Source organism: Patella vulgata, chromosome 3, assembly GCF_932274485.2.
Source record: "Patella vulgata chromosome 3, xgPatVulg1.2, whole genome shotgun sequence".
Lineage (NCBI taxonomy): Eukaryota > Metazoa > Mollusca > Gastropoda > Patellidae > Patella > Patella vulgata.
The window spans coordinates 12,125,990-12,149,557 of record NC_065881.2 but is presented as its reverse complement, the minus strand read 5'-3'; the positions used below and the strand labels follow the sequence as shown (position 1 = coordinate 12,149,557).

The following is a 23,568-nucleotide window of genomic DNA, read 5'->3' as shown; positions in this document are numbered from 1 at the left end:
TATATTGATTAATATATACTGTAAAATACAGATGTGACGTCATCCTTTGATGATGGTGTGGCAATCCGACATTCTTTATACTAGATGAAATATCGGGCTCGCGTGATGATTTAAAGGAGCCAAGTCTATAACTCAATATCATCTACAATCTTCGACAATGCAAACACGACTTATTGGTCTGATATCCAATATCATCCACAATCTTCGACATATCCAATATCTAAGACAAAATGAATATTGACACACGAATCTCGTGCCGGAATGCTCTCGAGCGCCATTAACCCCTCAGGGGAATACTACCGGTGTAGACTGGAATAACCAGACGCCAAAGGTTGTATTTCAATTTGGACGTTTCGCGTATTCACGGAACATAACTGATTAGAAATTACACTAAAAACAGCACTGACTGAATGTAAATCAGTTTATATACATTTATATTATATTATTATATGCGGTGAGACCCACGTGTGTCCATTTCTAGGCGCTCCTTTAAATTAAGACATTTATACCACACACAGTCAAATAATATATCGTCACTAAATAAAAAACTATGTTGTATTTTTAGATAACAAATATTTAAATAAGTTATGTCTATTTGAAACTTGTAAAAAGAAACAAATGAACGAAACGGGATTTAACCCCCCACTTTCTGTACTAAGCGGACTTATAATACATCGAAACCGTGACGGTGCTAGTATACCGGATATGGAGTAAGACTAGCAATTACTTCCCCTGTTTTCTTGCGAATGCAGGGGGGAGATGCTAACTATTGTAGGCCGGTTGGGGGGGTTCGGGTATTTCGGGAGTCCAAAAATGGACGCTTTATATAAATGAAATTTTTTGGGGAATACGAACCTGAACCATAACCCAAACCCTTTTTAGAAGGTTGAACATGGATCCAATTTAACTTTTACCCCCCTTAAAAGGGTTAGGACTAGGGTTAGTATTCCCCCAAAATACTCATTTATATAAAGCGGCCATTTTTGACACCCTAACCCAAACCCTTTTTAGAAGACTGTACACGGATCCAATTTACCCTTTACCTCTTTTAAAAGGGTTAGGGCTAGGGTTAATATTCCCCAAAATACCCACATATATAAAGCGGCCATTTTGGACTCCGGAAATACCCAATGCAGTGCCTCTACATGTATATATAGAAATTCTCCCCCCCCCCCCCCCATTTTTCAGGAAGTTTCTGTTGTCGTCTTGGTCTACAGTTTCTGTTGTCTTCTTGGTCTAAAATCGAAGACGAGAGTTTAAATTACCATTTTCTGTCACGGGGACGAAAGGACCAGGAAGTAAAGTGACACGAATTAGAGTTATCGCCAACCAAAATGACGTCACTGACTAGAAATTCCATTAAATAAACAGAGCATTCTCAAACTTAAGTTACGAGTTTACTCAAAATTGTTCGCCTTATTTTCACTAATTTATAAACCCCTTTATAAAACTTGTGTTGTTTTAATATATCAAATACACCAATAATAAATTACGTGTTTCTGGATCAAAGATATTTCTAGCAAAAAATGTAAACGGTCAACCACCATCATGACTGTGGCATGATGGGGTCTTAGTGGTAATGTTAAAAAAATATGCCACAGGTCAAGAAACATCATGGATTTCACACCGAAGGGCAACCGTATCTCTTAGAAACGTATGATGTTAAACATACATTATGCAAGAGCTAAATCTGCCTATTGCATGTCTTTCTTTAGGCCTGAAATGTTATCTAAATTATTAATTAGACATTAATTAACTTATTCAGAACATAATCAACTCTCGGCATCAACGCTAGCCTGCGATATTTACTGGATTACGATCAGATTTGCTGCTCAACTTTGATTCATGATTTAATCATGAAATGGATAATCGAGACTATGTTTTTATCGTACCGACTTCAGTAATGATGATCGAGCATAGGCTGAAAATTCAATCGCTAAAATCTTGATTCAGAGTGGATCAATTTTGACAGAAATTTTCAGCAAATTCCCTTTACATTATCTAGTTTTTAACTATTATAGTGAGAACTACCAGCTCTTTATCTAATGTCCCTATAGTGTATCTTTAAACGCTATGCTTTTCGTTTCCACATATAAATAGAAACAATAGCTTATTATTTTATTTTATTTTTATTTATTTTTTTTCTAATATATATGAACTGTTTAAACTTTAAATAACTTTTATTTTGAAAAGTCGCAGTGACAACTAAAAGTGCCAATATAATTAAAAGCCTGCCCTATGGCGTCATAAATCAGATAAATGTGTCAAATTTATAATTAATTCAGCGAATGAATAGACTATAGTTCATGTACCATTCTCCTTCGACGCGTGAGCTCAAAGAATAAATATATCCCTGTGACGGTATTTATACGTCAGAATAAATATTATTACCAACAGCCGTCTGAAAGACTTGGTATTGACCGGGTGTTTTTTAACATAGTTAATTATACAGTATATTTGGACTAGTGCTGGAACTTCTATACACAGTAAGCTAGGATACACACAGGGTATGATCGCTTTATTATTGTTATTATCATAATTTATACAAACAGAATAATATATTATTGTTATATAACTGGGGAGCCAATGTGGCCAAGTGAGTTAGACGTTAGCTCGCTAACCTGGACGTCCCGTGTTCGATCTACGTGTTGACCGACATAGTTCACCAGAATTTTCTACCCCACCCCCCGCCTTGTCAGTGGTGCAGGGCAGAGGGTCTGGCATAGAACAACGTATAGACGTTCGAAGTAGAACAGCAGGAGGTTAAAACCCATCTTATGTAATTTGGTTATAAAGTTGCCTAGCTACCATATATATGTAAATAGTAGTAGTAGTTAGTTGTATTTTACGTCCGCTTCCACCGAGGTGATATCGCAGACAATATAAATATATATATCTTGCTTTATTGCAGGTGGAAACAACAGCAAAGCAACAGGGCATTCTTAAATCGAAACACACGGGGGATGAGAACCCATTTAGCTTTATGTCTGCGACTTGCAGCAATTTTTGGAATATGTTTACACGTGGGTGCTGTGGAACGAGAATATTTCATGGCTTCTGAAGAAGTGGATTGGAATTACGCACCAACCGGTGCCAATAATCAAAACTCTGACAAACAAGAGTAAGTTGATATATTTCATTTTAATTTTATTTCAAGGCACGAGAGAGAGAGAGAGAGAGAGAGAGAGAGGGGAGAGAGAGAGTGTAACATCCATTCAACACAAACTAGATCATTTTCGGACGAACATATTGTTCAATCTTATTTCAATAAGAGAGAGAAAGAGAGAGGGTTTAACGCCCACTCGACACAAACTAGGTCATTTCGTGACTAACATATGGTTCAATGTTATTTCAATAATTCGCTTGCGCGTCGTGGTCTTTAGCAGTGGGAGGAAACCGGAGGGCCCGGAGAAAACCCACGAGGTTGGACAGGTGACCCAAAGCAAATTTTGTTGCAACGTGAGAAGAAGTAGTAGGGTCGCCTCTCCAGCCTTCGTGGTGTTTCTCCGGGTCCTCCAGCCCCCCCCCCCACAAAATAAAATTGAACCATATGCAAGTCCGGAGTGGACGTTAAACCCATTTTTCTCTCGATATTTCACCGCCGTTACCCACCGGAGTAAAATGAAGTTTATATTTCTGAAAAGTTTACCGGAAGCCGAATTTTTGGGGCGTAGCCTTTACTATTCATGGCTTCACGAACCTTTCCAAACGCAAGGGCTATCGAGGCCGTATGATGTTGCGTCACATTTAAACCGTTTAAGTTCATTCATCTTCTATATAGTTAAAAGAAGGCCTTTGCATTACCGCTGTGAACCTAGTCTCGGTCACCCAGAACCTCCTAATCTTTAACGTAGTATATTTGTCTTAATGATAGAGGCTACTGTAAAACAGATTAGAGCTTTTTCAAATATCAGTAAACCATATCAGTAAATAAGAGAGAGAGAGAGAGAGAGAGAGAGAGAAAGAGAGAGGGAGAGAGAGAGAGAGGGCGCGGGCTTTAACATTCAATCGTCCAAACTATGTCATTTCGGCGCTACCATTTCAATAGTTCGCTTGCGCGTAGGTGTTTTTACCGGAGAAAACCCACGAGGCTGGACATGCGACCCTAATCCTTGTCACGTACAAGCGGGGAATCGAAACCACGGTAAATAATAGTAAAGTAGTCAAAATAATTATTTATGAACCAGGTACAAATCAAAGAAGTAAGTGAACGTAAACTCCTACGAGTTTGTTTTTTTTTATATCAAAAATATCAACACAAGTCGATAAAGTAAAAAAAACCCCGAGGCTTTGCCGAGTATTTATTTTACTTTATCGACGGGTGTTGATATCTTAGATATAAAAAAGACGAGTAGGAGATTTTATTTATTACCAAATCCCTTCTTACATGCACAAATAAATAAATATTATTCTTTGCTATCGATTTCAATTTTACTGAACCTGATTACATTACGACGTAATGATACATGATTTTGTTTCCATCAAGGTCAATTAAATAAAAATAGTTCCTTTTTAATAAGAAAGAAGTTACTGTTCTTTGAAAATAAAAAAAAAGTAGTTCCATTTTGATTGACCAATCAAATTCATGTAAAGCGATATTATGAAATTCATCACACAAGCTATGTCTACTGTAGAATGTATTATTGGGTGATAAAATCTTTTACTTTTAACATAACTGTAGAAGGAATAAACACATAGATAGCATTGTAAGTAAAGTATCAAAACTAGTAAATTGTGGAATAAAAACAATGACGTCACAAAAGTTTGAAGACTCGCCCATAAAACACGATATTGGCTTTTAAAGAACCCTTATGCAAGGTTCCTACTGTCTTGCGCTGCTTCACGATAGGCTTGTCCCTATTGAGTCGGATACGCTCGAATACGTTTCGATACGATCATCCCGATTGCTACGACTGACCTCAATATATAATAATACCTGATACGATCACAACGATTACTCCACGATTAAAACCACGAATCGTGATAGTTGGAACTTAGTATTAACAGTTGGAATTCGATGACGAGTAGGCGGAAACGCCACAGTCCGGGCAAAATGCCCCCCCCCCCCAATAAAGATGCATTATGTTAGATTTAGATAAAGAGTTGACAGTTTTCACTATAATAGTTAAAACATAAATAATGAAAGGGGAATAAGTTGAAAATTTCAGTCAAATTATGCGGAGTTATCGTCGTTTGTAAATCAGTGTAGTTTCTATTGTCATTGCTACTGTTGTTAAGATTATCAATTTTTAAATTAAATCATTAACTGTCATCGGATTTAAATCGTTCTTGCTATAATAGTTCAAAAATAGATAATGAAAAGGGAATATGTTGAAAATTTCAGTCAAATAACGTCATTCTGTGTGGAGTGATCGTCGTTTGTAGATCAGTGTAGTCTCGATTGACATTGCTACTGTTGTTAAGATAAATCATTAACTGCCAATCAAATCAAAACCATCCAAAGTTCAAGAGAGTTGATTATGGGCGTGACATGTTAAATATACATTATGCAAGAGATAAATCTGCCAATTGCAGGTCTTTCTTTAGGCCTGAAATGTTATCTAAATTATTAATTAGACATTAATTAACTTATCCAGACAATAACCAACTCTCGATGGCATCGCTAGCCTGCGATATTTACTGGATTATGATCCCACTTGATGCTCGACTTCCATTCATAATTTAATCATGAAATGGATGATCAAGACAATGTTTTTTTTTTATCGTACAGACTTTAGTAATGATGATCGAGGCTATGACGAACTTTCAATGGCTTAATTCTCGGTTCAGAGTGGATCAATTTTCAGCAAATTGCCTTTACATTATCTAGTTTGTAACTATTATAGTGAGAACTGTCAGCTCTTTATCTTATCTCCCATAATGTATCTTTAATACATGTCTAAATGAGAATTTATATAACATTTGAGGCCAACACGAAAGATCTGCAATTGGCAGATTTTGCTCTTACAGAATGTATCTTTAACCCTGGGAAGTCACGGTGGATAAATGAGTAAGACGCTGACTTGCTAGCCTGGAGGTCGCGGGTTCGATTCCGGTGTTGACCGAGAAAGTTTATCCGGATTTCCCGGCGTGTTTCCCCTTGTTAGTGCTGTCTAGTCGTTCAGGTGGGACGAAAACCCGAGATCTTGTGTACACATGGGCGTGCACGTAAAAGATCCCTTGGCAGTTGCAATTCGATGTAAGAGAAGGCCGTAGCGCCACTGTCCGAGCAAAATTTCTCTCATAGCACACAGTATGGCGCATGCCCATCTTCATTAGCCCAGTCGGAGCAAAACAGTAGGATGTTAAACCCCATTTCATTTCATTAGCCCAGCTGGAGCAGAACAGTAGGACGTTAAACCCCATTTCATTTCTTTAACCCTGTTGGTTCAGAAAAGTAATTTGTTGAACCACTTTTCATTTTACGACATTGGCTGACGTCACAAAATAAATCAAAGTACGAAAAACTCATAGCGAAACCTTTTTCAGTTCCCCTTAATATTATGATTTTAATAGAGTTATGTCATCTAGATCATATTGAAAGTGGTGTGTCTGTGGTTTATTGTCTCATAAAAAAAATGTCAGCCAAAAGATCTCCACCATTTGACATCCGAACATAAATAGATATATATATCAATCTTATTTTAGGCATCAATCATTTTTTCATTTTGCATTTTGCATTTATACATGAATTGGATGCCAATCGTCGTCACCTACCTTTCAAACTTGGCATAGGAAGGAGCGGTCACAGGACACATATAGCAAAGTCCGCTGCTAGACTCACGAACAGCAAGCATCATGCTTTCATCTGTGATGTTTAGCCTGCGATTAGCAATAATTTTAAAAGTTCTTGGATTAATTTTAAATGTGGGTGCTGTTGAACGAGAGTATTTTATGGCAAGCGAGGAAATAAGATGGAGTTACGCGCCAACCGGCGCCAATAAACAAAGTTCTCACAAACAAAGGTACGTCAGCATTTCCTCGAAATAATCCAAGATCTGGAGTGTGTGTGTGTGTGTGTGTGTGTGGGGGGGGGGTTAACGCGTCAGCGTTGGATCATAAGGTCTGTCATTGTGTCTATTCCCTGCTTGTGCGTGACAGTTTCCTCCCACATGTAAAGACCCCTTTATCCAAATGGCGTAGTTTGGGGTATATTAATTGTCTCCATGGTTCAATTGTCTTGGCGTAGTTTGGGATATATTAATTGTCTCCATGGTAGATTTGTCTTGGTGTTGTATTAGATATATTTGTCTTCAATATTTAAAAATTAGAATATTATCTTCTGTTACATTAACCCTGTGGAGCTTGAATGGCCAACTTTCGGAGCATGCGCCAAACGCGGCGCGTGATCAGTTAGACGTCGCTTATAGTGTCCCTTTGATAATAATAAATCAAATTATTAATTTGATTGGATAATATTCGATTGATTTTAGTGCTTAGCCAATCAAAATTGAAGTAACTACATAAATTTGGATTTTATCGTGCCTTCAGTTAAAAATATGCTTAATGAATCAAATTAGGAAAGATGGACCTTTGTTCTTGTAACTGTTTAAAACGCGTTTACTGCTTGTGTTAAGTCCACCGTGTTTTCCCCTTGTCAGTGGTGCAGGATAGTGGGCTTGACAAGGACAGCTGTCTAGCCGTTTGGATGGGACGAAAAACCGAGGTTCCGCGTATACATTGACATGCACGTAAAAGATCCCTTGACAATTGGAATTCAATATAAGAGTGGGCCATAGTGCCGCTGCCTCGGCAAATTTCCCTCAGTGCACACTGCAAAGCGTATGTTCGTCTTCATTATCCCAGTCGGAGCAGAACAGTAGGATGTTAAATCCCCATTTCATTTCATCACAAAACTAGTACTAGGCCTGTCATTGAGTCAACTGACGAGGCTTCGAATCCCCGGTTGTACGTGACAAGTTGTAGGGTTGCCTTCCAACCTCGTGGGTTTTCTCCGGGTCCTCTGGTTTTCTCCCACTGCTAAAGACCCCTACGTGCAAGCGAATTATTGAAATAAAATTAAACCATATGTTAGTCCCGAAATGACCTAGTTTGTGTCGAGTGGACGTTACCCCCCCCCCCCCTCTGTCTGTCTGTCTGTCTCTCACACACACAAGTTTGCCTGTTTCGAATATTATCTGCTTTATGAGATATTGATCTGATATTGTTGGCCACCATTGTTGTATTATTTAGAAAGCTGCAGTAGTTGGGGTAACCAGGGGGTCTCGGATTCCCTCCCGGTGATGGCTGAGAAAATTCCTCAGGATTTACTGTTTCATTGCATTTCGTTTATTAAAAGTAGCCGTACGTCTTTTGGCCCCCCCCCCCCCCCATCCAAAAAAAAAAAACAAAAAAAAAACCCGAACAGATTTCTTGATTTGAGTACTGCTGATGTGCCGAAATGTATCGGTTTGTGTCGAGTGAAAATTAAACGTCATTTCTCTCTACCATTAGTATAGTTCTTTTTTGATGTATGTACTTTTATGGCGAAAGGAAATCCCTACAGAGCTTAAAGATACATTATGTAAGATTTAGATAAAGAGCTAGCCATTCTTGCTATAATAGTTCGAAAATAGATAATGTAAAATGAATAATTCGAAAATTTCATTCAAATTACTCTATTGCGAGCGAAAATATTAGCCTTTGAAGGTTTGACAAGACGTTTGCAATAATTTCAACCACCGTACTGGGTGTTCGAGGCTAAGTCTCGCTCCTCCATTTTTAGCTTAAATCAAAATATGGCTGAACTGTTCTAATCTATTTAATATCGGAGAAAACCGATGACATCGAGGGTTGATTTTGGTCTGGATAAGTTAATTAATGTCTAATTAATAATTTAGAAAACATTTCAGGCCTAAAGAAATAGGCAGATTTAGCTCTTGCATAATGTATGTTTAATTTATTTCTAACAAGATTATCCGCGTGAAGCCTCCTCGCAAAGTATAATATTGGGAAAGATGAATCTCTAATAGGAATATCAGACCAAAATGATCCCGTTGTGTATTACAAAGATATGGAAATTCCACCGATCGCTACTGCCACAATATGTATCAAGAGCGCCGCCATCTGTATTTGCCTTGAACCTAATTGATGGGTCTGTTTTAAGTCTGACTATATCCAATCCGAGAGATTTTGTTTTCTTTTTTTTTAGTCAAATAATCAATCTGAATACATATTAGCGCTAAAACGTGAGAAATTTAAATATTTTCCGAAAAATATTAATCACTCATCCATAGTTTGATAAAGTTTCTAATGTTGAAATCAAAACAGGGGGTTTGGATGGCCGAATGGTTAACACGTGCGCGCTGTATCCTAAGGTCTGTTATTGAGTCAACATGACGGTTTTTCGATTCCCCGGTTGTACGTGGCAAGGAGTAGGGTCGCCTGTCCAACCTCGTGGGTTTTGTTTTCTCAGGGTAATCCGGTTTCCCTCCACTGCTAAAAAAAAATTGAACCATGTGTTAGTCCCGAAATGACCTAGTTTGTGTTGAGTAGACATTAAACCCATCTCTCTGTCTCTCTGTCTCTCTCTCTCTCTCTGAAATCACAACCGGGCAAATATTTATAAAGATTCATATTCCTGATAGAAAGTTATAAACATCCCAGAAAGGCTTTTCATTTGGCTTAATATGTAATAAAAATGATAAATCGGCTCATATATCATAAACTATCCCGACATATTGTCTGTCACTCTTTTTATGGATTGTTTCGAGGCGCGGATGTTTTTATCGTTTAACAAAGTACATAAAATGATGATTTGAAAATAAATTACAATTAAATTATTTTTCTACATTTTTTTAAAAAAATTTTTTTATCCATTGTTTATATGATGATGATGATATAATTCATAATGACATGACCCGATATTTGCCAATATCGAAAGGAACCGAGATATTTGGAAGAAAGACCTATATTTTAAGTTTCGTCAAAATCGAGAGAGATGGGGTTTAACGTCCACTCGACACAAACTAGGTCATTTCGGGACTAACACATGGTTCAATTTTATTTCAATAATTCGCTTGCGCGTAGGGGTCTTTAGCAGTGGGAGGAAACCGGAGGACCCGGAGAAAACCCACGAGGTTGGACAGGCGACCCTACTCCTTGTCACGTACAACCGGGATTCAAAACCCCGCCAGTTGACTCCATGACAGACCGTGTGATACAGCACAGCGCGCACGTGCTAACCATTCGGCCACCCAACCACCTTTGAGTGATCCGTAGAAAATTCATCGATATTTATTTCGTTTGTCGGTGCAGAACAGAACAGTAGGCCGTTACACCTCATTTAATTTCATTTATTTCGTTTGTACAAGGACACCAATCTGTTTCACAGAGGATTATGAAAGTCTTCTAATATCTCTGTAAAAGATGACTACATTCAACACGTGACGTCTCATCACACGGCGTCAATCATTGGTTCAATGGCGCGTGCTTTGTTTACATAAGACGTGACTGATTCGGGCAGAATGCTGTCTTTTACTCATTTTAATACCCATTTACACTAAATAGGAATTCATTTTTACCTACAATTACGTCAAACGTCTTTATTTATTTTTCTAATACATAAAAAAAATGTTTTAGAATTTAATTTTTCGGAGGAAAAAAGTTAATATTTGTGGTTCATTAAGTCGCATTGATGTCATCCTTATCAGTGATTGTAGCGGCCTAGCGAATATTCGCTTCTGATCAGTGTGCAAGGACACAACACATGTCCCAAATTATTGAGTATTCACTGGTGTCTACTTTAAAAGTTCATAGCTGTGTTTTTCTTTACTTATTTTGAGTCATTTTATGTGTCTATGACTAGTCTTTGCCTACGGGTGTATGCCGTTTGACTTGCCATGTTTTTATTCAAATATTTTTCATATATATTTAGCCAGGTGTGCCGCTATTTTTTCATGTGTTCCAAGGTGTGCCGTTGGCAAAAAAAGGTCGAGAACCACTGGCTTAACCGGAGCAGAACAGTGTTTATGAGAAATATCTTTTTCACCCAGAAACACAAAACTTTGCACATAGTTTCTTATTGATGTATTTGATACATTAAAACAACAAAAGTTATATAAAGGGCTATACTTTAGTTAAAATAAGGCGAACAATTTTAAGTAAATTCGTAACTGAAGTCTGCGAAAATGCTTTGTGAAAGCGGGGCCTGATCGAAAGGCCGTATGAACGATCATTTTTGCTTAAAGCTCCACTTTTCTGGGATAAACTCCCACATGTTATCAGCCAAAGTGATAGTGTATCTTATTTTCAATCACAATTAGTTTTTTTTTTATTGTAATCAGTTTTGCATGCGGTTTAGATGACAAGTTCTGTCCGTGAGTCAAATGACGTAGTTGTGATCCCACACGTGTATGTGAGAGGATCACCACCCTATAACCCCGTCGGATTTCTCCAGATTCCCAAGTATCCACCACTGTTAAAGATCCCTACGCACAAGCGAATTATTGAAATATAATGAACTATATGTTAGTACCGAAATGACTCAGTTTGTGTCGAGTGGACGTTAAACCTCGTTTCTCTCTATTTTTTTGTTTTTGTTGGTGGGGGGGGGGGTCGAATAGTTAGCACGTGCGCGCTACATCATACGGCCTGTCACTGTGTCAACTGCGGTGATTTCTATTTCCCGGTTGTACGTGGCAAGGAGTAGCGTCGCCTGTCCAACCTCGTTGGTTTTCTCCGGGTCCTCCGGTTTCCTCTCACTGCTAAAAAACCTTACGCGCAAGAGATTTATTGAAATAAAACTGAACCATGTTATTCCCGAACTGACTCAGTTTGTGTGGAATGAACGTTAAACCCCATTTATCTCTATTCTTTTTTATGTACGATATTTTTCTCGTTTCAGATATGCCGACAAGTTTATAAAAAACGATGCTCATCAGATTGGAGCAACTTATAGAAAGGTCGTGTATAAACATTACACAGATGACAAATATATAGTGGAATGGCCGAAACCAGAACATATGGGTTTGGTGGGACCAATAATCCGTGCCGAGGTCGGGGATGTGTTAAAAATTCGATTTAAAAATAAAGCAACTCGCGCATACTCCATTTATGCACACGGTGTGTCATACAAGAAACCCTCGGAAGGTAAGATTGATGAATGAAATGGGGTTTAATATGGGGGCTGTTAGCGGCCATTCAAATGAATCTAAATCGTCGCCGTGTAAAGTAGGGAACAAGTCGACAAGTCGACAATATCAACCCGCCAACACGACAAAATAACCCGACGATCGTCGCCTTCATTTTGTGACTTGTCGGGTGAATTCTGTCGACTTGTCGACTTGTCGCCTTCGACTTATTTACAACCCGACAAGTCGACAATTCGACTAAATACAATTATTTCGACTTGTCGTGCGGCGACTTGTCGCCTCGGAAGTCAAACTCGAGGTTGCGCATTTGCTGATTGGATAACTTGCATGCGCACAGATTAACTTCCGAGGCGACAAGTCGCCGCACGACAAGTCGAAATAATTGTATTTTGTCGAAATAATTGTATTTTGTCGAAATAATTGTATTTTGTCGAAATAATTGTATTTTGTCGACTTGTCGTCTTGTCGACTTGTCGGATTGTGAAAAGTCGAAGGCGACAAGTCGACAAGTTGACGAAATGAAGACGACGATCGTCGGGTTATTTTGTCGTGTTGGCGGGTTGATTTTGTGACGATTTAGATTGCATTTGAATGGCCGCTAACAGCCACCATAGTTTAACGTTCACTTTTCTGCACCAAGTGGGCAACTGAAAACGTGCACGCTCCATGTAGTTAAAGGTGCATTATGTAAAATTTAGATATCAAGCTGAAAGTTCTTGCTAATATAGATAATGAAAAAGAGATATGTTGAAAATTTCTGTCAAATTTTAATCATTCTGGGCGGAGTTATCATCGTTGAAAGAACAGTGTAGTCTCGATTATTTTTGCTGTCGTTGTTATGATAATAAACAAAGTCTCGATTATCAATTTTTTAATTAAATCATTAACTGTCATCATACAGGGATACACTCAAGTGAACCATTGAATAACACGAGTGGTATTCAATGGTTACTGAGTGCTGTTTTTATTCTATAACTACATGCAAATCTTAAAATACACTGTACTATCCAGATTATCAAAAAAATATCATCACCAATACGTTAAAATTCATCATAGGTTCCGCCCTTTCTTCTTAATTCTTTCTTTTTTACAAAAAATCTTTTGCCTAGTGGTGACGTCATGACAGTTTGGCGTCATTTTGAACGTGACGTCATTCTGGACAAAAGTAGTACGTGTCCAAGCCATTGAAATTTTGAATACAACCATCGGTTATTCAATGGCTGTATTGAATGGCTGTATTCAATGATATTTGCTTGCATTTGCATGTAGTTATAGGGGGGTTGGATGGCTGAATGGTTAGCGTGCGCGCGCTGTATCATAAAGTCTGTCATTGAGTCGACTGGCGTGGTTTCGAATCCCCGGTTGTACGTGACAAGTAGTAGGGTCGCCTGTCCAACCTTGTGGGTTTTTTCCGGGTCCTTCGGTTTCCTCCCACTGCTAAAAACCCCTATTCGCAAGCGAATTATTGAAATAAAATTAAACCATATGTTAGTCCCGAAATGACCTAGTTTGTGTCGAGTGGACGTTAAACCCATCTCTCTCTCTCTCTCTCTCTCTCTCTCTCTCTCTCACTCACTCACTCCAGGTTTTTAGTTAAATTCACATTTTGCTTTCAGGTGCTCTTTATATGGATGGTTCCTCGGGATATTCTAAAGAGGATGACGTAGTTTTACCGGGCAAGGTTCACAATTACACGTGGGTTATAACACAGGGACCGTCAGAATCTGACCCACCGTGCATTCCCTATGTTTATCATTCTCATATCAATATGGCGAAAGACACAAACTCGGGATTAATCGGTGTCTTACTCATTTGTAAAAAAGGTAAGTTTCCACTTTTACGGGTTTGTATGTGTGCGTGTGTGCGTACAGGTGTGTGGTAGTCACTAAGCAGGGTTCGATCCCGGTGGTGGACGATTAAGGTCCGCCGCTGTTTCCAGACTCAGTGAAGCAGGAGGTCCTGAGTTCATACCAAATGTTTGCCAAGAAAGGTCTTCTGGGTGTTTTAGTCTGGTTTTCCCCATACTAAACCTGCGCTGTCTGTCTACAACTAGCTCTTCTTGCATTCTCGAAGTAGCTAGACCTCTTGTGCGAGACGGAAGACCTGACAATAAAAAACGTCCAGTCCTAGTTTATAGGACCTAGAACGAAACGTCTGGGTAACGTGTAGTATATCGGACGGTGTGTGATCGTGTGCGTGTATCCGCGGAGCTCACTAAGCAGTAATTTCCGGGCTCGATTACACAATGGTGTCCGAGAAGTTTCCCCAACATTTCCTGCCCTTGTTTTACACTTATCAGTGGTGTAAGACGGGTGACTTGGCAACGAAAAGCTTCTAGTCGTTTAGATGGGACGAAAAAAACAGCTTCCTTGTCTACCATTGAAAGCGTGTTAAAGATCCCGGAACTTAGAAATCGAAATAGGAGGATGTAGCGCCGAATACCTGACAACTCATCCCAAAGACAACTCTTCCCAAGACAACTCACCCCAATATAAGACGAATCATCCCAAGTTAGAAGACAACTCATCCCAAGATATTAACTATACTGAAACTCATATATAAAAATAAGGATATGTCATATTCTGACGAATTTCTATCAGACAATGATATGGAAACGATATCAACATGACATGGTTCAAAGAATGAATTGAAACGTGTACGCTATGGAAAGTATACAGAGCGCCCGAAACTTAAAACAACTTAATATTTAAAACAACAATATCAATTTTATTAAAACAACAATATCAATTTTAAGATAACACATTTTTATAACAAAATCAGAATGGTCTTCAAAGAAAGCAATTGTATTAAAACAAATATAATTAGCACTTATATTTGTTTGGATGAGTTGTCTTATATTTCGACCCATGTTTTAAAGTTAGGATGGGTTGTCTTTTTATCTTGGGATGAGTTTTCTGATATTGGGATGACTTGTCTTGGGATGGGTTGTCTGTGGCATGAGTTGTCTGTATACCGTAGCGCCCTTGTCAGGACAGGTATCCGCCATAAAACACTGTATGACATTAAAGGACAATATTGGTATCACATATGTGATAGAGCTGGTTAAACACTCCAAATATAATTTTAACACAGATATCATTGCTACGATAGCTGAGTAATACAGGTTTCCTGAATCGGAAGTGACGAACGCCAAAGGAAAACACCAGTCATCTCTCTATATAACTGACTGATGTGACGAGTGATAACAGATACACGGCCGAATTTCTGCTCACTAATAATTCCTTCGAAGACCAAAAGTTGTTATATGGGACTGTAAGAGGATATCTGACAATTCAATGAAGTAATTGAATGTCATTAGATAAGAGAACACGAGAAATATAGAAACACATTTCATTCCATTTCAGGTACACTTATAAATACAGTATGTAAGATTTAGATAAAGGGCTGTCCATTCTTGCTTTAATAGTTCAAAAATAGATAATGTAAAATGAATAATTTGAAAATTGCATTCAAATTATTTTATTCGGAGCCAGGTTATCACTGTAGTTTTGACAAGCTGTGTGCATGGATTGTTTATTATTGTAACCACGGTACTGGTATATTGAAGTCATAGCCTCGCTTCTTCATTTTTAAATTAAATCATCAAATTGCGGAACCGTTCTAATCTAGTTCAAATCTCGAGCATCTGATGGCATCGAGCGTTGATTATGGTCTTGTCATTATTTTATTTTGAGCCAATTTATCACTGTTTGTAGTTTGTATTATCGTAACTACGGTATTGGTATGTTCGAGTCTTAGCCTCCCTTTTCCATTTCTAAATTAAATCATCAAATGGCGGAACCGTTCTAATCTAGGTAAAATCTCCAGCATCGAACGTCATGTTAATAAATGTTTAATTAATAATTATTATTACATGTAAGACCAAACGAAAGACCTGTAATAGGCAAATTTAGCTCTTGAATAATGTATCTTTAACAACATCTTCAATAGAAGGCTTAATCTCGCCTTAACTACGTACATCTTATCAAGCCCTTCACGTAATACCCCGCATATTTTGGCACTATTTTTGATTGGGTATAAGCCCATCTTGTGATCCTATCAGATTCCTTCGTTGAAAATATCGTTACGATTATCAAGTCTCGCGCTTATAGCTAAAATGTCTACATGTGACAATCAAGTTGCAAAGTTCAAGGTTCGATCAATGTCAAGGTTGCTGGAAATCATACCTGATCAACAAAGAGTTTCTATGGAGGACGCCATATTTGTTTACAGTGTGTTATGTGCGACGACCACTGATTGGACAATGCTAATTGATCACGTGTAAACACAACGAGCGCAAAATTTCAGGAATTTCCCAGTTCTGCAGCAACGGTTAGATGTTGTAAAACTCGCGATCGTTGCTTCAGGAACATGCTTTAACAATGGCATATGTCTGTCGTTATTGGCCTTGTGGTTGTAGAAAAAAAAGACGTCGAAACGCATTTTATTTTAGGTGCACTTAACTATGGCGCCTGTCCAACCTCGTGGGTTTTCTCTGGGTCCTCCGGTTTCCCGCTACTGCTAAAAATCCCTACCAGCAAACGAATTACTGAAATAGAATGACATAGGTTGAGTCGAGTGGACGTTAACCCCCATTTATTAAAACCCATTTTAATTGTATTCCATTTCAGGCACACTTAACTATGATCACACAAGAAACGATGTTAGTAACGAACTGGTTGTTCTCAGTAAAGCTTTCGACGAGAACCAGAGTTGGTATATGGATCAGAACTTGAGACAATGTGGAAGCATATTCGTCTGTAAGAGAACGAGAAAGATGGGCGAGATCCACTGGGTCGAGAGCAACATCATGCACTCTATCAATGGACGATCGTTTTCCAATTTAGAAGGATTAGCGACTTGTGCTGGTGATAAGGTGGCTTGGTATTTCTTATCCTTTGGTGATGAATTGGATGCTCATTCTATATTTGTTGAAGGACAAGTCATGAAAATACAGCATCAGAAGTAAGTTCAGTTTTTAGCTCCATCACCACTAGTCATAAGGTCTGGTATTGAGTTAAGTGACGTGGTTTTAGCTCCATCGCCACTAGTTGGATTTAGACCAGTAATGCTCTCCCAGGTTGCTTCAAAGTTTCTTGACCTATAACATGTTTTTGAAACCAGGTTGACCACCACTCATAATTCTCTCCGCAACATGGTGCCACAGTGGCTAAGTGGGTAAGACGCTGGCTCGCTAGCCTGGAGGTCGTGTGATCGATCCCTGCATTGGCTGAGAAAAGTTCATCGGGCTTTTCCGACGTGGTTTTCCCCTTGTCAGTGGTGCAGCACGGAGGGGCTGACAAGGACTTCTGTCTAGTCGTTCAGATATGACGAAAACCAGAGGTCCCGTGTATACATTGGCGTGCACGTAAAAGATCCCTTAGCAGTGGGAATTCGATATAAAAGTAGGCCATAGTGGCGCGCCCCGGGCAAAATTTCTCTCACAGCACACTGTATGGCCTATTCTTGTATTCATTAGCCAGCCCAGTCGGAGCAGAACAGTAGGACGTTAAACCCCATTTCATTTCTCCAGAACATTATAGTGAATGCGGCCATATTTCTTCGCCTATATCATTTGATTGGGCATCCTGATGATCGTAATCTTTTTAGTCACAAAAAGTCCAACTAGCCGGACCCGACTAGATGGCCGAATGGTTAGCACATGCGCGCTGTATCATAAAGCCTCTCATTGAGACAACTTGCGTGGTTTCGTATCTCCCGTTGTTCGTGACAAGGAGTAGGGTCGCCTGTCCAACCTTCCATTCGTTTTGCGTAATTCGTGTGTTTACTAACAGTTTTTCTTTTCATTCAGAAAGAGCACAGCCTCTGTGTATCCCGGGACAACGGAAGCTGGTTTTATGATAGCACATGGTCCTGGACGTTATCGAGTTAGCTCCATGATGGAAGACCATTACGAAGGTAAACATATCTTATTCATGGAAACTTAAACTAAAATATTTTAAGGGTGTGATCTTTTCATTGGTTTAGAATGCTAGATCTTAGCCAATAAAAAGACTCCCTTCTTAGTTTAGTTTAAGTTGTCTGCGATATCACCTCGGTGGAAGCGGACGTTAAATAAAACTAACTCACACACAGTTTAGTTTAAGATTTCGTGAAGATGTCCATGGGTTCAAAGACGAAATCTGATTAAAACACCGATCCAATTTATTTTCGCTTTTTATAATTTAAAATCTCGTTTTACTTGTCTTCAGTACACCAGGATCTGGAATTGTTCTTAAATAAATGGCGTTTTGATTGATGTGAGGGATTAGCCAATCAAATGGTCTGTTCAGTTGAGTTCTTGTCGTCTAGCATACGGAACTGTGGCTAAACATTCGCAGCGATAGAATACAAATCGAAGCAGAAGTCGTATTTACAAATACCCACTTAAAACACAGACGCTGATAGGTCAATCGATGACTGACGTCTTAGGGTCACAGGCCGCTTGTATGGCCCCTGACGAGACCTTCCACTACCACCGGTCAGATCTTCATTTAGTGAAGGCCATATATATAAAAAAAACCGAAACCATGTTAAATGATACTATTTCATTCTATTCCCAACTGATTTGTAAGGGAAATGCTAATTATAGGCAGATTGGGGAAGTCCCGTTTTAAGAGGGGTAAATTGTTAATTGGATTCAAGTTCAGTCTTCTAAAAAGGGTTAGGATTAGGGTTTGTATTCCCCAAAGCCGCCATTGTTGACTCTGGAAATTTCCGAACCTCTCCAAATGGCCTATAATTAGCATCTCCCGAATTTTAAGTGACTGACTGAACTACATTAGACGTTGGGTTGGATGGCCGAATGCTTTAACCCGTTTTCTCCAGATCATCCGGCTCCGCCCATGCTAAAGAACCCCATGTGCAAGCCAATAATTGAAATAAAATCGAGCCGTATGTTAATCCCGAAATGACATAGTTTGTGTCGAGTGGACGCTAAACCCCATTTCTCTCTCTTTTTCTCCAACTCTTAGAACACGTGATACTACTTTTCATTTGAGGATTCCAGACATTGTTTTATCGTTAAAGGGACCTTCATTTACTCATAGGTTGAATATGTATATTTGTTTTCAAATTCCTTAGTTACGTTTTTAAACATTCTCTTTTGTTTTAAAACAGACGGAATGTCCGCCTTCTTTGTTGTGAACGATTGTCTGTATCCCAATGCATCACTTCCGGTAACCACACAGACACGAGCGTACTTCTTGAGTATAGAGGAGGACGCCTGGGACTATGCATCGTCTGGACAAGATCAACTTACGAATACAACTCTAACAGAGGGGTACGTAACATTTGGAAACATGACAGGGTATACTTACCCTTTCTAGAACGTCTGATACCACTTCTCATTTGAGATTACATGGTAGTTTTTCAGGGGTCTGTCTTCCCGAAGACCGAAGTTATCGTAAAGCCAGTAGATTCTCCTGGCCCGGTTTCACAAAGCATTCTCAGACCTATGTTAAGAATTTACTCAACTTTCAATCACTGTTTATGAAAAATATCTCTGATCCATAAACACAAAACTTTACATATAGTTTCTTGTTGATGTATTTGAGACAATAAAGCAACAAAAGTTTTATAAAGGACACTATTTTAGTTGAAATAAGGCGAACAATTTTGAGTAAATTCTTAACTAAGTCGGAGAATTTTTTTTGAAAGTGGGGTCTGGACTCCTTTATCCATCTTCCCGTAAAAGCGCTTCGACTTCAGAAAAAAGAAAGCAGTTGGAAATTCAGAGCTACTGCGTAGTTACTATTCGTCACACTGATCAGAGGTGAATAGACGCTAGGCCGCTACAATCACTGATAAAGATGACATCGATGCGTCTTAATGAGCCCCAAATATTACCTTTTTCCCTCCGACAAATTAAATTCTAAAACATTTTTTTTATGTATTAGTAAAATAAATAAAGTATTTGTAGGTAAAAATTATTTCCTATTTACTGTAAATGGGTATTAAAATGAGTAAAAGGCACCATTCTGCCCGAACCAGTAACATCTTATGCAAACAATGCACACGCCATTGAACCAATAATTGACGCCGCGTTGGGTGACGTACGTGTTAAAGACAGTTATCTTTTACAAAGATATTAGAAGACTTTCATAATCCTCTGTGAAAGAAATTGACTAGTCGTCTCCCCAATAGTGAGCCACGGTGGCTAAGTGGGCAAGACGTTGGCTCGCTAGCCTGGAGGTCCGATGTTCGATCACTGCGTTTGCCGAGAAAATCAAACGGGATTTTCCGGCACGGTTCCTCATTGTCAGTGCTGCACGACTGAGGGCCTGCCAAGGGACAACGTATAGTCGTTCGAATGGGAAGAAAACCCGAAGTCCCGTGTACACATTGGCGTGTACGTTAATGGTCCCTTGACATTTGGAATTAGATATATAAATGTCCCTCATGGCACACTTTATAACGTATGCCCGTCTTCATTATCCCAATCGAAGCAGAACAGTAGGACGTTAAACCCCATTTTATTTCATTTTCCTTTATACTCTCAAACCAACTGGCAGAGTTCTTTCATTACATTTTTTTTCAGACCGATTTCTAGCCTTTTCTTTGATAAAACTGCCAAGATTGGCGGAAAATATATCAAAGCAAGATATATCCAATACTTAGACCAAACTTTCACGTCTCCAATAGATCGAAAACCGGATGAGAAACATATGGGAATAATGGGACCTGTTATTCGAGTTGAAGAAGGCGAGGAGGTGATAGTACACCTGCAGAACAAAGCTACAAAGACATATTCTTTTACTGCGCAATCTCTCTACTCTATACCCGAAAATTCGGGTTACTCATCAGGTAAGATAAACATTGTAGGACTTGATCTGTTTCATAAACATACATTATGCAACAGCTAAATCTGCCTATTTCAGGTCTTTCTTTAGGCTTGAAATGTTATCTAAATTATCAATTAGATAATAATGAACTTATCCAGGCCATAATAAACTCTCGATGTCATGGTTATCCTGCGATATTTAGTGGATTTGAATCCATTTTCGTGATGGATAATTTAACGTAAAAATGGATAATCGAGACTAGTAAGTAATGATTATCACGGCTAGCCTAAAATAAACTCTCGATGTCATGGTTATCCTGCGATATTTAGTGGATTTGAATCCATTTTCGTGATGGATAATTTAACGTAAAAATGAATAATCGAGACTAGTAAGTAATGATTATCACGGCTAGCCTAAAATTGAATCGCTAATATCTCGGTTCAGAGTGACACAATTTGACTGAAATGTTCAGTATATTCTGTTTTCATTATCTATTTTTAAAAACTATTATAGCGAGAACTGTCAGCTCTTTAGCCAATCTTACCTAATGTCCCTTTAAGGCCAACTCAAGATTTCGTCAAAATCGCTGAGATGTAAATAAGGATAGGGCACGTGATTGTTGGTGAGATTTTGGGTTAGTTTTAAGAATTTGGGGGGAGGTTAAGTCTCCACATAAGCACTGACCTAGGATGATGAAAATTTGGTTCGTGATATTTCCTAGTGTTATAAAGATACACACAATACATTAGATTTATATACAAAGTTGATTTCACTGTTTTTGGTGATGGTAGCGCTTGTGGTATTCTGGTATTTTTGTTTCTGAAGAAAAAAGAATAAATTTGAGTCTCTCTGGTTAGAGTCACATTAGTGTGTTTCCTATTAAGGATTGGATTTTCTAAAAATGTGTATGCTCCACTATCCCCGGGTTAGGGCTAGGGATTCTTATATCTAGTTGATTTTATTTGCTAAGGGTTAGGGCTAGGGTTTGATATATTATTTGCTTTCGGATAGGGCAAGGACTGGTCTTATTTAGCCCAATTTACTGTGCACAAGGATGTCGTTCAGATTTTTATTTTTAGAATATGCAATTACAAGTTTTTGTGTGAAGATTTTTGGGTGATTTTCTTGGAGATCAGTATAGTGTTTTCCGATGATTTTGGATTCACGTGCTATTGCGCTAGCTATGGGGCTGCTGTTTTCAATTTGTCAATCCAGAATTTTTCTCTTTTTAGCCTAAACGTTTTAATTTCTTCTGGAGCTTCAAAGTCGTTCTTAGTCTTTTCCATTGGCGTGAGAATAATATTAGAAATGTCATAATTTGGTTGGTTGAAGTGAATTCAGATAGGTTTGTCTTTTTTGGTGACTATGTTTTACCGGGGACCGTTAATTCTTTCCCTAAGTGCATTTAGAGTCTCTCCAACGTATTGTTTGTCACATTGTCTACGTGGAATTAGATAAATTATGTTTGAACCGTTGCATGAAAGTTGGTTTGATATTGGGAATTGTGTGCCAGATGTTTTGTTATGGAACTGGTCGGATATATTTATGATTTTGTATGTTTGACATCTTAGGTGCCCACAAGTTTTAGTTTTAACTGCTAATTGCATATTGTTTGTTTCTTTGGCGGCAAGTTCAGCTTGAGTATTGTTTTTTTTAAAAGCGGGAGATAGCGTTTGGAGTATCCCCTTTCTGTTAGTTTGCTAAATAGCAGCGTACATGCTGACTCAAAGTCGGTCTTCTGAATACATATCCTATGAAAACGGTGAATCTGAGATTTTATGAAGGCAGAGAAGGTATGTTTGGGGTGAAAGGAGCTCTTGAACAATAGTTGATGTGTATCGGTTTCTTTGAAAATACTTTGGTGTTTCTACTTGTACAAACAGTGGTGTCAAAGAAACCTCATAGGTTTCTCGGGGTCCTCCGGTTTCCTCCCACTGCTAAAGACCCCTACGCGCAAGCGAACTATCGAAATAAAACTGAACCTTATGTTAGTCCCGAAATGACCTAGTTTGTGTCGAATGGACGTTAAACCCCATTTCTCTCCCTCCATTGTTTTACATAATGAATTATTTGCTGGTTCCGAATGAAATTACAGAGTTCAAGTTCCAACCATCGTCCAACGTCAATACTGCTGTACTTTTCATAAATTCTCATATTTTTGAGACTTGTTCTTGTGTTGCATTATATAGAGGATATTTGTCGTTTTAGAGTGAATAACATATTTTATTTCATCGAGAAGCAAGAAAACTTATATTTTCAGGAATGCGTAGTTTTCTTGCTTAGAGATGAAATGAAAAGGTTTATTTGCCGGAGCTCAAGTTCCAACCATCGTCCAAAGTAAATTCTCATATTTTTGGAATCTATTCTTGTTTTTTTAAAGGGTTATTCGCTGGTTCCGAAAAAGAGTATAGATTTCAAGTTCCTACCAACGTCACTAGACCCAATGACCCTGACTGTGTTGTCAGGATGTATTACTCCGCCACGGATTTCACGAGGGATGTGAATGCTGGGTTGATTGGACCTCTATTGATATGCAGAACAGGAACGCTAAAAGCCGATAATCAACCGGTAAATATGTTCAAATGTTTGTCACATTAAAACGGAAATGAAATGAGGTTAACTTCCTACTGTTCTGCTCAGACTTCGCTAATGAAGAAGAATATACGCCATGCAGTGTGCTATCAGGGTAATCT

The 23,568-nt window shown here is 38.6% G+C and overlaps 1 protein-coding gene across 1 annotated transcript; it reads left to right on the top strand.

Annotated features, from left to right (window-relative positions):
- Nucleotides 1–2,401: 2,401 nt before the first annotated feature.
- LOC126815313 (hephaestin) lies at nt 2,402–23,473 on the top strand. Its single transcript, XM_056099992.1, has 9 exons — nt 2,402–2,507; nt 2,912–3,121; nt 11,846–12,090; nt 13,709–13,915; nt 16,724–17,057; nt 17,905–18,011; nt 19,212–19,374; nt 20,632–20,897; nt 23,256–23,473. Exons 2-9 carry the CDS (start codon nt 2,964–2,966, stop codon nt 23,471–23,473), a joined length of 1,698 nt encoding a protein of 565 aa, XP_055955967.1. The 5' UTR covers nt 2,402–2,507; nt 2,912–2,963.
- Nucleotides 23,474–23,568: the final 95 nt, after the last annotated feature.